Genomic DNA, 14,447 nt, shown 5'->3' with positions numbered 1-14,447 from the left:
CCCTGCCTTAATGCCTCTGGATCTAAGAGCTTGTACCTACAAATTAATCAAAACAAAATATTATGCTAAATATACATTTCTGTACTTGATCTTTGATAAGAGCAATCAAAGGAGACACAACAATGATGATAGGAGACTCAGAACCAATAACAATTGGAAGACACTGATAGCAGAGAGACTTTCCAAAGCCTGTAGGAAGAATCACAAATGTATCCTTCCCACTAAGAAAATATTTAATAGCCTACCGTTGCTCTTCCTTGAAAGTTATTCCAAAATATGTAGCAGCATCATCTATCTTAGTATCTAGATCCATCTTGAAGACTTGAACTGTTTAATTAATGGTTTGCTATATTATTAAAGTTAATTAAAAGGAAATGACGTAATACTCTTGTCACTGCAGAAATCTTGCAGCAGAGAACAAGATTGATGTACACGGTGTTCCTGACCCTCCTCTCCGTGCAAGGGTCAGGCCACGCCTGACTAGTGCAATACTGAGTGGAAGTGAGAAGCTGTGATCAGTCCTCTCCTGTGTTCTAACCACACCTAAGAATTTCCTTGATTCCTAGTCGACTTCTCCAGATAGTCAGCTTCTTTAGTAGTAATCATAATATTAGAGAAAGTATCCGTAACTAATTGATCCAGTTCACTTGACGACAATGCGGCATAGTCAGGCTTGTATAGGTGGTACAATTGCTTAGGTAGATTAACGTCATCAGTTGTAGATAAACGGTCCTCTACCATACCGCCGTAACCTGGAAGAACTGTGAAAATAGAGCATTTAGACGAACAAGCATTTATTGCTCTGAACAACGTATTTGTATCCAACTTTTGCCTGTCTGGGCTTAGTCGTGCTCTCTCTTTAATCTGCTGTTGTTTCTTCAATTTGTCTTCAGATTTGGCTTCAAGAAATATATGTCGTGAATACGAGATGGTTGAATCTATATAAGTGAATGTCAACATTCAGTCTTGTCACAACTGAATAAAAGACTTACGTTTTTCGTAGACGCCTGGTTCCAAACACAAGGAAGTGAAGTGCAGGTCTGCTTAGCAATTTCAAGTCTATGATATGCTTCTACTTTAAATAAAATTGATGCAACATGTGAACACGTCTCACCACAGCTAGAGTGATACAATATAATCATCTTGAAACACAATACCATACAAGTGGTTTTTTCGAGGGTTGCAAATTTTGCAAATTTTGCGGATTCCCTCCTGATTCACATAAATAAAATCCACAAATTCGAATTTTAGCAGATTTTGCGAAATATAATTCCCTCAAAAAAACCACTTGTACGGTACAAGTATAAACTCACCCTGCCATACAAGTACAATGGGCACAAAGTACGTCTCCATCTCTCTTTGCCATGCCTACCCAAGCTTCATGAGGCTTATCACTTAGCCTCTGTGATGGCTTCACTTTGGCCTTCAAGATACAATTACTTGTATCAGGAATACTGAACATAAACACTGTTTGGACCCAACCACTGAATATGAAAAGCAGTTCTAAAACAGGACAATAACTAAGAACTTACCTGATGTAATAATTGTATGACAGTAGACTCTTGTAATTCCTTAATGAACTGACCAGGAGATTCAATTAAGTAAGTGTGTATTTGGCCAAACTCAATAGGAGGCCACATGCTAGGGTCATCTAACCACTCTTCTTCTGGTAGCTTGAAAGGATCCCTCAATTTGCTGCTGGATTGGAAGAGTAGGGATACTTTTATTCATATCAAGCATCCATTGTAGGCAATGTTGCCAACCAAAATGGTGGACAGCGCACGGCCACGCCTACTATTGTATGTTGTTCTAATCTAATGTCGTCATACGTAAGCAATTCTCACTCTGGGTGGTCTATTGATTGGGAAGCCAATGTATCTGTGAATTGTTAAAGTTGTTAACAGAACACTGGATAACTACTCGTGGCTTTTCACATGTTAGTTGGTTTCTCGAACTGTACAAGTAGGAAAAGAAACAGACACTACAAAAATATAAACCTTTATGTAATAGACTATAATCATGTATTAAATTGACTGTGATTGATGTATTTTAATATAATAAGTGAATCATAGTAGATCTGAGTATTAAATAAAAGTCTTATGCATTATTATCAAGAGTACTTGTCATTATGTACAGTATATTTTTAGTTATAATGCATTCCTAATTTTCCTGGTCTTTTTGGGAGAGGTAAACTATCAACTTCAGATATTCCTGTTGATTTCACTCCTCTGCAGTTACCTTTAATGGGGCCATGGCTGAATGAATCAACAACTTTTAAAACTTGTGTGTTGTTGTAAAATTCATGGAGACTAGGGTTTCACTAGTGCCACCACGTTGCCTCTGGCATCCAAAGAAGTTTTCCAGTGGGTCTTGGTACAGGTTATTACTTTAAAAGGCTAATTTATTGTCATTGACATCTTGCATAGATAAAATTTCCTCAATGAAATCTACGAAAGCCATTGCTACATAAAGCAAGCAATATGTAATATTGAAATGTCATTGTAGCTGCCTACCAGTTCTATTTATGCCTTGGAGAGTTTTAGTGCTTAACAACATTCTTTTCTTTTCAGCAGGTGTTTATCCTGTTCTTGCGTGAACACTGTTCTCCCAAATTTTTAAATATGGGAGAAACTCTGACTTTAACTACTGTAATAAACGTTAAGATTTAAATCAAAGCAAAGAATAATCATTAATGTCTTTACTTTCAATCTGTGGTCATCTTTATGACGATAAGGGTAAGAGAATGGTTTATGAACTTTTGTTCCATGTACATGTATGAAGCTGGCAACATTCATTATATCAAAAAACTTATCAAAAAGCATTACAAACTCTTCTGCCTCCGGTCCTCCAGTGAGTTGAAGAGCCTTGCCAACGGATATACAGCAGCTACTGATAATACATAAATGCAAATTACACAATATTATTTTTCGAGTGCAATTGTTTAATGAAGCCATAATAAGCCTGCTAAAATATACCTGTGTGGCAAGGTCAACACGCATTTTCGAAAAAGGTGTAATATGGAGGCTCTGCTGAAAGCACATGGGTAGCAGCTGAGTTGCAGAGGAGCTTGGACCTGCAGAAGCATTTGGCATGTACGTCTTGTAATTCATTATGGTGTACCATGTGATACTGAAGCCTATATCCAACAGGTGGGACGTGCTGGTGCTGGTAGAGGTACCATGGACTGTTATGCTGTGATGTTACATTCAAAACAACTGTTAGATAATTGTGATCGGGATATGATAAACTACACAGAAAATAACCATTTGTGCAGGTGTAAGCTGCTCTTTCAAGATTTTGAAAACACGTCATTTGTAAACAAAAGCTGCAAGTGCTGTGATATATGTATTGCTAAATGTAAATGTAAGCAGTACATTGAATTATTGCAATGCAATTATTCATTTATTCCTCTTTTTTAATCAAATTTTGTAAATAAAATAATTATTAAAGGTAGAACTTCTGAATGATACAAAGTTGCTTCTTCATTCATTTGAGGAACTTCTCATTGTGTTTTGTTGATGCGGTTACGTTTATTTTGATATCTTTAAGACAGCTATGAGACCGTTTATCCTTATATGAAAATACAGCTGCCTCCAGCAACTCTTTAATTATAAATTTCCTCTCATCATTGTCTTTTGGGGTAGTGTGATAGCATGATATGTAGGAAACATTTGTGTCTTGATTGTAGTTTCTGAGTAAACAACGATCAACTCATTGCAATGCATTTGGAGTTTTGTTGGCACCCAAAGTCAAGACAGCCTCTTTACATATCCTGTTCAGATGTTCCATGAACAAATCACATGGAATGTTTCTTCCTGGCAACCCATGAATGTTGATGCAACGTGACAATTTCAGCTGCTCTGCTTGTCTTTGTGGGAGAAAAAAAATGATACTGAGCTAGGAGATTCAATGCCTCTATTGAATAATTCTTTCTTCTTCTCACTTTAAAATCTATCAACAAATATTAAGGAAGCATTCTATCTCCATCACCTTCCCTTATGCCCTCAGAAAATTCCAAGCATAATAGTCCCTGCGATAAAATCTGAACAGCATAAGACATCACCCCGTCTCCTTTAACATTATATTGATCAAAATGAGCTAAAATGTCAACATAAGCCAAACATATTTCCTTTGATACTTGATGTAACGCTTTACTATGCTGCTCATCACATTCCAGGCTAAATTTGCACTTAGCAGCTGATGTACAGGATTATCTGTTACAGATTTCATTTTGAGAAAACTCATTGTAGCCACAACTATATGGCTTTCGACAACAGAAATAAAAAAATCGTCACATGCATTGAAGTCTTTGGCTGCCTTTGCAGAGATGTTCCTTCTATTTATGAGGTTTCTGAGTTGACAAAGTGTTCCTTTATCAAGGAAACTCTTGGTATCATACAGCCATGCCCATATCAGCTAATAATACAATGAGCGGCCCATTAATGATTTAATAACAAAATTTCTCACCTCAAAGAAAATCTTTTTAGCATGCCAATCTTCACATACGGGCACAGCACGATCTAACCTTGTAGCAGGATCAATGCTATTTCTTCACCCTTCAGTAGCTGACTGAACCCTCTTTCTAGTCAACTGGTCACCACCAAACAATAACTTGTGAATAATGTCACGATTAACTTCCTGCTGGTTCAGTTGATCAGTATCGGTATGGTGTTGTGTTGGTACATATGACTGTAGTTTTAAAAGCACTTCAATCATCTCTTCAATGACATTTTCGTTCTTTAATATTACACCTAAGGGCACCTATGAGACATTGAAACAAATGTGCATTTAAAACATGGAGATACAATTTTCATTCCTACAAGCAGCAATAGCAATAATTATACCACAGCATACTTACCGTGTCTGATTGTGAGGACATTTCCTTATAATGTATGTGTTCTATGTGCTTCTCAACGACACCATCAAAGGTTTGACCAAAGTATGATAAATTTCAAGTCAATATTCGACCAATTATGACTGACGTATTATGCACCATGGCTTGGTCATCAGAAAGTGATGGGAGCAAGGTGTCTAGTGGTAACTCTGAGATTCTCTTGTGCAAAAGGGGATTTGGAGACTCTGAAGCAAGGGTAAGATCAATGCAATCCTTTACAGTGAAACACTGAAAAAAGTGAAGTGATTTTGCTTTGACATCTGTACGTTGATTTCTGGGGTGAACAGTAATGTCTAAATTGTCCCCTACAACTTTGAAACCAGTCCAGATGTTATCTTTACATAAACCAGACTCTACATTTATGTCAAGGCACATATCTATTAGTACAATTATAAATCAGTTTTTAAAGTTTTTAAGTTTACTTGAGACAACAGTTAGGTTCGAAAAAGAAGGTGGAACAGGAGTAGAATTATGAGAAGGCTGAGATTGTTCATCTGGTTCATGTACATGTATATCACTTGCAATATGAACTGTAGCACCAGCAGGGACTTGACAATCATTCATTTCCTGGAAAAAATGTTTAAAAATCAACAGTGAAATACTTTACTTCTGAATTCAGTGCATCAGTACACAAATTAGGTTTCTCATCATAATTCTCGCTACCCTCTTCCAAAACGTCGGTATCCTAAACAATAAAGAATAAAAACAATGCTACATGCATTTAATATTACCTCTGTTTTATCACTATCAAAAAATATATGATTCCGATATGATTCAGTCTATTAAAATCATAATAAAAGGTACAATTCATGATATCATTATGTACCTGTGTAGGCAGATGTTTCAGCAGCTTTTCCTTCCAATCCATAACTTCAGCATCATGCTTTTTACCAAGGTTTTCCGTCATATTATAAAGTGAGTTCTTACTCAGGCATAAGAACAGTTTATTAAGTCGAGTATAAACCTACATGTATATCTAACAGTAACATTCAAATATAACAAGTAATAGCACCACAATGTCCAGAATACAGAATACACGATATCAACTTTTGAAATAGAGACATGTGCTTGAAATGAAAGTTACACAAAAGGCACACAGATAAACTTTGAACGGTTTGGCCTAATGATAAGTGGAGATCAATATTTAAAACCTGAGGAGCATACCTTATGTTCCTTGTGGTTGTGGCAGCATACATAAATTTGAACAGTAGAGGGCAGTGTTCTTTGGGTTCTTTAATAATGGTAGCCCATGGAAAATTGACAATATCATCACTATCAGATGATCTTTGGATAGAGTCAACACGCTCTGAGCACAAGCTCTTAACTTCAAATTTAGATTGTCTTCCTAATCCAGCAGCCAAGTATTTTATTACATCAGGATCTTTCAAGGCTACACGTGCTATACTCTTTGCTGAGTTTTGACACCTACTAATTGTACGAATAAAACTTTTCCTCTTGGGTGTATTCAGAGGATAGGACTTCAAGCCACTATTGTAACCAATACCTACCTAAATTTGTGTGCGACAGTAAATTCTAGTTACTCAAAATATGCTACTTACAACAATAGGGGGTGATCCAGTGTCAATACAACTCTTTTTAGATGATGAGGTCAAGGACTCTAAGTTGGAGGCCTGAAGTCTCTTGTGAGAATTAGTAGAAGTGACAGGGATAGTCGTAGGAGTGACAGGGTCAGTTGTAATACTACATTGTATGTGCAAACTAATATAAACAAAAATTGTGACTTTTAATTCTTACGGCTGATATTCAAAGCGACCAATATAATCCATGGCCTTGGCTGTTGCTTCATGAAGATTATGATCCTTTTCTTGGTGCTTCATGCACTTGCTGAAGCAACAGCGACACACAAAAGAAACTTGAACGACTTCATCAAGATCCACATCTAAGTGACTAGCTTCGCGGCATCTCTTACTTAAGTTAGCCTTTAGAAAGGCTGGTACTGTACTTGCTGGTGTCCTGGATCTCTTTTCCACCAAACCTCCATAGGCAAGACACACAGAACTATCCAAACAACTACCTTGGGCAACTGCCGCCATGGTTATAATGTGACTAATGAATGACTTTTGGTCACGTGAATCGAAAAACGAGTTTGATTGGCTGCATAAGAATCTTTGCGCAAGAACAAGACTATATCAAGCAATGTACCAGACCCTCCTGCTGTCCACCCCAATGACTGTAGGCGGAGGGTCTGGGCAGCGAGACTACAGAGGAGCTTGGACCAGCCGAGAAGCTTGGACCAGTGGTGGAGTCCAAGAGAGCCTGAGCTACGCCAGCTTTAACTGCCCTGTTGATAAGAGAGGTGAGCACTTCAGCTCGCTTTAACTGCCCTGTTGATGAGAGAGGTGAGCACTTCAGCTCGCTTTAACTGCCCTGTTGATGAGAGAGGTGAGCACTTCGGCTCGCTTTAACTGCCCTGTTGATGAGAGAGGTGAGCACTTCAGCTCGCTTTAACTGCCCTGTTGATGAGAGAGGTGAGCACTTCAGCTCCTTAAGAACCACTACCAGATGCTGGTGTAACTTGTAGACAAACTCCCTGAAGTCCCTGCTCTCACAGTGATGAGTTTCTCCTGAGGTAGGAACTATTCCACCTAAAGCTCCACTCAATGAGACCGAGGGATGGAGTGTGAGAGGTAGGCACTTCTGTGGACACCATAGTCAGGAGCATGATACAAGGGGAAATAATCCAATAATTATGAGAGGCTGGCTAAACTGCAAACTCTAAGGCTCAGAGCAGACAGTTTGCAATGAGCAAGATCGATAGCTTTGCAGCAGAGTGCATCCAGATTAAATCTAGCTGCTTAGTGTGACAACACTTACTTATAATGTAATGTGTGTGTGTCATGGTTAACCCCACCTTAAACTTGCTCTAACCGTAAAAATGTGAGGGGCATGCTTGAAACATGCGAAGGGTAGAACTTTTCAGCTGCAAAAGATCCCACCAAATTTATAGTTTCACAGTGGCACACATTCTCAACACTAGAAACATTGCCTTGGATTGGCATTTATATTATAACACTAGGCTTAAGTAAAACCTTAATAGAAGCTGACTTTGGCAGAAATTCTCTGAGATAAAGAACCTAAAAAAGCTGTGCTAGCAGCAGTACATAAAAGACCGTGTTTGAATGAAAATTTTCAGAGAGCTCCCTGACCAAACACCTTTCAATTGATGCATCACCAATGCTGTGCTAGGGACATGCACATTCTCAGATTGGCACTGTGACATAATGGCATGAGGATAGAGCACGAACTTGTAAGCCCTGAAAAGATTTGCATGTGTCTAACAGCAGCAGATACTGATCTTGCTTGAAGACCATCATTAGCGAAATAAGCAGTGAAAAGACACAAATTTCTACCAAATGTAGGGAGAGGCGATGAATTAAGTTTAGTACAGAGTGATAAAAAGCAATTGTGAGCTTAGTATTATGATGACTTTGAGGCATCTGCTAAACCTCTAGTAAAGAGGCTGTGAACAGCTCTTTCCAATGACTTGATGTCCAAGACAGGGTTTTATGGAGGGAATGGCAAATTGATATTGGCATCTTTGGAGCCTGCAGAAAATCCATATAGTTTGTTTCTTGATAAAGCATCCGCTGCTTGATTAAGCTTCCCTGCAACATGAATAGCTCTATATGAGGTGTTGTATTGTGCAAGGAAGAAGAACATGCATCTGAGAAGATGGACCAAATACTTGTCCTTAGCAGATTTGTTCATTAGGGCTTCCACAACTGCTTGGTTATCACTGCAAAAGGTCACTAAAGAATTTCTGTCATATTGCATTCGAGATCACTAGGTGAACAACTTTTGCAGCAATGTTGACTGTAGCCTATTCACTAGGCCACCGAACCTGAAACCAGTAATTATCTAGCGATGTCAGAACATAACATTCCCAAGAACCAGATACATCCTTGGTGGTAGATGGGCCAATGGCAGGCAGGCCAATATGCCACAATATATGCAGCCCACTAGGCAATGTCAGCCTTGCATTCTGCATTTAAGCGAGTGAAGGGCAATTTAAAAAAAAAAATCAAAGATTGAGTAACGTAGCAACAGCAGTAATGAATGCTTCAGACAATTCAATTAAGTGCACAAACAAATGTGTACTTATAAGTATAATGAAATTAAGCAAAGGTATGATGCAGTCCTGCTTTATGGTTGTACCTAAAGAACAAAGTTATAAAAACCAGTTATGGAATAATAAAAATGTATATACCTTAGCAGAAATCACGACAGAGTATTATAACGAAACAATCCCAACTTATGAAATTATTTCTTCTGTGGAAGAAGCCATGCAAGCTTTCAACTGGCATTCACATTACTTTGAAGCAAAGAACACCATATTTATAATGCCTTTTTTATTTTTAGAAATTATTATTGACAAGAGTACAATAGAGTGATCCTGAACTTTTAATATTGATACATCACTCACAGTAAAATATGCTCATATGTCTGTGGACTTGTAAGCTCTTAATTTTTTGTGTGTGCCTTTGGAGAGTATATAAGATATGTTGTATTTGGGAATTGTAATTTGGGACGACTCACTCCTAGAACTAACATAAGGATTATCTGGAATACCTATTATTTCCATCTTCTTGTAATACAAATAAATATCTCTCCATTCCTGCACGTGCTGTCATGTCTTTTGCCACTCATTTGTGGCTGCCAGGTCAATTGTGGGCATGTTGTGAAGTAGATCTACTAAGAGAGGATTATTCTGCTTTGGAGGCACTGAATTATACATGAATGATATGGCCATTAATTATAGGTTCATTCACAAGTTCATACTACTTTAACAAGCTGAAAAACCATAGGAAAAACCTACATCAAAAGCTCACCACCATTGCTTACTGACTTAATTACCACCATTGCTTACTGACTCAATTAGCATTTTAAAAGTACAATTAGAAAAAAGTGCCGTATGGGAAAGTAGCTTTATTTCTTGTGAACAGAAGTTTCTTACTTGTTTTCTCTGCTACTGTATGCATGAAAACATAGATGACAGGGATTATACTCAGCAAGATATGCTATAATTATCGATACCATGGTTGTTGGTTGCTTTAAGATTTGCTGACCCAGGTGATGTGACCTAAGAGATTGCTGTTTACTGCTTTACTTCTAAACACAATTACTAACAAAACAATAATACTGGTGCATAAAAAAGGTATCTCAGTCCCATGGCCTAGTTTTACAATTGATCTGAGAATGACTTAATACCAGTTGCTTTAACCAGTTTAAATTAAACTTCATCTCATCCTGCCTGTAAACTGGGTATTCTGGGTATTGCATTACCAGCAGGTAAATTAAGCTATCTGTAAATTTTTCTTTTACTTGAAATGAGACAATTTGTCCCCAGTTCTCCCTCCTCAGTAGTTTTAGTCTTGTCCACTTTTCTTTTTTTGCAGGCCTTGTAGATTCGATATACATGTACATGTGTGTGTGTTGGCCTTGGGTTAACCCAAGGCCTACTATTAAACTAGTAACACCCAAGGGTGTGCCATCTGCACTACCAACCAGTTTATAAAGTACATATATACTAGTGACATAGATGGCAGATTTGCAGCCAAAATTAGTGCAGCAGCAAAATTAACCATATGAATACTTTGGGGTGAACTGAAATATTTAATGTTACTGTGAACTATGCAAATGTGTAGATTAGCAATTAAAGCATCACTCAAAAGGGGACCCCGCTAAATGAAGCGCAAGAAATTGTTTTTCTTTCATTTATGAGTACTGGGTGTGCAAGTCAATGAAAACTTTGAACCATTCTAGAAATAATCGTTGATTTATCCACCCACTTTCTAAGCAACGAAACATAGTACCAGGTATGGCACCCTCCTTTAAATCTTTATTCTTTTCCTTGGAAAATCATTAGAGGAGGGATGCAAATACTGTATGTGTTTTTCACTTTTTGCTGAAGTAATTGACCGCAAGGGCGTAGCTAGCATAAGGCTAGGGTAGGCTATAGCCTACCCTGAAGTTCAGAAGTCAGAATTGAAGTTTAGTAGTTTACCTATATTGAGTTTCTGCCTTAGTCACTTATGACCAAAGATTATAGAAGTTTAGGGTAGCTGTCTCAACTGGCAGTTACTCACTCAGTCACTTTTGACACAGGCAAACAGAGACAGGAGAAAGAAAAGAAAAACAGCCATTTTAGCACAATTATTATAATTTATTAAGGTGGAGTCTTTACATAATTAACTTAATTAATTAGCTAGCTTAATAAAATTATAAAAAGTTAACTTTAAGTGAAGCTATCACAATGTCAGCTGCAAAGAAACAAAAGCTTTGTGAATTTTTATGCAAATTTTAGTTGAGTATATAAGTAGTCAACCCCAGCCATATAGACTATTTGTACTGAAGATGAGCATGAGGAGATTGAAGATATGATCTTGTAAATGATGATTTTGTTGATTGTCCTGCTACCTTGAGTCTTGCCTGAGTCCTCATCTGAGTCTGAGTGTGAAGCAGTTGCGAGAACCATAGATATTAGAGTAAATGAAACTCTATATTGCGAGAACACGCCCATTTCGCGGGCGTAAAAGTGGGCGTGGCCAAATCGGCGGCGCGCTTTGCGCGCCCTTTTCTACTCATAGCCTACCCCTTCCTTTTTTTCTCCCTACGCCCTTGATTGACCACACCTTTTGATATTTGCTGCAACTTTGCCAGGTTTATGCACATCATTAATGCTTCTTTTATCAAAGTAACTTGCATTGGGTTAGACAACAGATTCAACCTGGCAATAATACCCAAAGTTTTGCAAAAAAAATTTAATGACATCATCAGAGGTATGTGACAGAGGCTGAGGAGAACAAACACTTCGCACATGTTGACTTTAAAAACCTTGCAGCCAGGATATTTTAGCAGCACTATTTTTGAATAGGTGACGTGGCTTTTAACTTTTTCCACTATTTGAAATGCCACTCTTATGATGCTTAAAGACACCAGGTGAACAGAATTAGAGACAGACAGTAACAGACTCACAGATTCCCTATTACCAGTGACACTAATACATTCTATGCAGGAAGTAACCAAGCACATGTCTCTGGATATGGTGGCACTGACTGATTGTTACATAACTTGCCCTCTGACCCCTGCCCACCCTTGTAAAAATTCCCAGCAAGATCTTGTTAATTTTCTTACAAGATCATGACAAGAATCTTGACAATAATTCGCAAGATCTTTCCTGAATTTGGAACAAGGATCATGTAAGATAGTGGAAGATCTTGCTATCAAGATTCCTTCAAGTTCTTGCAAGATCAAATGCAAGATCTTTTCAAGATTCTTACTAAGTCTTAACAGGATCTTTCCTGAATTTGGAACAAGGATCATGTAAGATAGTGGAAGATCTTGCTATCAAGATTCCTTCAAGTTCTTGCAAGATCAAATGCAAGATCTTTTCAAGATTCTTACTATGTCTTAACAGGATCTGTCCTGAATTTGGAACAAGGATCATGTAAGATAGTGGAAGATCTTGTTATCAAGATTCCTTCAAGTTCTTGCATGGTATTTTAGCATACAATGCTCTTTAAAAATTAATGCAACAGTAAGATCTAGGCAAGATCTTACATTGCATGAATGCATAATACATGTGTAAAATGTTGTGAAATGTGAATGTGAATTTTTTGATTGAAGTGATTAAAACTTCAGTTTCTTTATATGCTGCCATTACTGTTAAGGCTATCGTGGGTTGTCAACTACTTCCTGTGACGTCACATGATTTGTAAGATCTTTCAAGATCTTGTAAGACTCAAAATACTGTGATGTGTAATCTTACAGTATCATAAGATCATGGCAGATTTGTCAAGATCATAAACTTATGAGATTTTGTAAGATCTTATAAGATTTTAAGTTAACAAGATCATGTTAGTTCTTACAAAATTCACAATGTGGGATATTTCAAGATTTTCATCAGGAAAATACTGTGATGTGGGATCTTACAGTATCATAAGATCATGGCAGATTTGTCAAGATCATAAACTTATGAGATTTTGTAAGACCTTATGAGATTTTAAGTTAACAAGATCATGTTAGTTCTTACAAAGTTCACAATGTGGGATATTTCAAGATTTTAATTAGGAAAATACTGTGATGTGGGATCTTACAGTATCATAAGATCATGGCAGATTTGTCAAGATCATAAACTTATGAGATTTTGTAAGATCTTATAAGATTTTAAGTTAACAAGATCATGTTAGTTCTTACAAAGTTCACAATGTGGGATATTTCAAGATTTTAATTAGGCATGATCTTACATTTTCTAACATATTCCTTTACTCATAAGATCTTTGAAATTCTTACAAAAATTATAGTCATGTTAGATCTCGGGAGATCTGACAGCTTCTTAAAATCTTATGAAATCTTAAAGCAAGAATTAGTAAGAATTTCTGTGACAAGATTTTACAAAATTTCTATCTTGCGTTTTCTTGTATTGTCATGTGAAATCATGAAACATCTTATAAGATCTTGCTGGGATTTTTTACAAGGGCATAATGAATAATCGTGCATAGCTTGTTAGAAGAAACTGCAAAACTTAATGAATTTCAGCTACAAACTCCATCAAATCTATCTGTACTATCAAATCAGTTTTAATTCTATTCAAGAAAAAGATTCAAGTGATAAAATTATGATAATCTGTATTGAGCAAGAAATATAGGGACGCAGCAATTTTATCAATGCCAATTCTGAAGACCATCAACTTTACATTTTCAGTGAAATTATCATTATACACCAATCATCATGGCATGAAACAAAGGAACCAGCTGTTGCTTTAACCAGGTCATCAATTAAAGCCACAGGGCTATAAGGATGAATCATATCTTACTTAAAAATAAAATTTTCCCATTACCTCAATAGTATTCATAAAGTGATGCTTCAGCTTTGGCCCTATTCTTTTCTTTATTCTTTAGGCATGCCAAGAATCTGAAATTGCAGTTCTACTTGTTATAATAAATGAATGCAGACAGCTGTAACTTCAAGACTAGTTCTAGTCAAATCATTTAAGATTCAGCATTTAATCCTATTTTATAAGTGTGCCATTTACTTCTGTTTGGAAATTAGAAATCAAGACCTGCAGTCAATGTAGCCGTCTGTGATCCAACTAATTAAGCTAAAATGACAGGACTTTGTTACCTTTAAAGCCCTTCAGGAAAGTCTTCATCAAATGATTTCTGGGGTTTTCTTACACATTTATGTTGCTATTAAAATTATTTTCTTAAAAATAATCAAGTTTCCAAGTTCAATGAGTAAATAAAACAAGCAGTGTCCTCATAGGTGTGACGTTAGGACCTGATGGCAGGTCCCAGAGCACATCTACTTTGAGGGAGATACTTAAAACACTCCATACTCATTCATAACAACTTTTTTGCAAGTTTATAAACACTATTTTTATTATTGATGTCTTCTCTTTTTAGTAATATTACTGCTTTATTGTAATTGATGTGCGATGTCCAGAAGCAATGAGATAGGTGTTTGATGAAGATCAGAGTGCAGACGAGAAATCTTATGGACGGTGAAATGAAATGAGAAAGAGGAAGAGGAC

General features: G+C 36.9%; 1 protein-coding gene and 1 long non-coding RNA gene across 2 annotated transcripts; both read right to left on the bottom strand.

The window, feature by feature from the left end:
* Nucleotide 1: 1 nt before the first annotated feature.
* LOC109582041 (uncharacterized) lies at nt 2–714 on the bottom strand. The gene is made up of 3 exons (XR_002184884.1): nt 246–714; nt 86–189; nt 2–36 (listed from the first exon to the last, which is right to left on the bottom strand). It is a non-coding gene; the product is annotated as an uncharacterized LOC109582041 (long non-coding RNA).
* A 2,619-nt stretch (nt 715–3,333) lies between these two features.
* On the bottom strand, nt 3,334–5,869 carry LOC109582048 (uncharacterized). Its single transcript, XM_019996609.1, has 7 exons — nt 5,721–5,869; nt 5,626–5,673; nt 5,502–5,579; nt 5,317–5,461; nt 4,859–5,271; nt 4,468–4,761; nt 3,334–4,416 (listed from the first exon to the last, which is right to left on the bottom strand). Exons 1-5 carry the CDS (start codon nt 5,799–5,801, stop codon nt 4,952–4,954), a joined length of 672 nt encoding a protein of 223 aa, XP_019852168.1. The 5' UTR covers nt 5,802–5,869; the 3' UTR covers nt 3,334–4,416; nt 4,468–4,761; nt 4,859–4,951.
* Between the last annotated feature and the right edge of the window lie 8,578 nt (nt 5,870–14,447).

This window comes from Amphimedon queenslandica, unplaced genomic scaffold, assembly GCF_000090795.2.
Source record: "Amphimedon queenslandica unplaced genomic scaffold, v1.1 AMPQUscaffold_13404, whole genome shotgun sequence".
Lineage (NCBI taxonomy): Eukaryota > Metazoa > Porifera > Demospongiae > Haplosclerida > Niphatidae > Amphimedon > Amphimedon queenslandica.
This window is presented reverse-complemented; position numbering and strand designations above follow the sequence as displayed.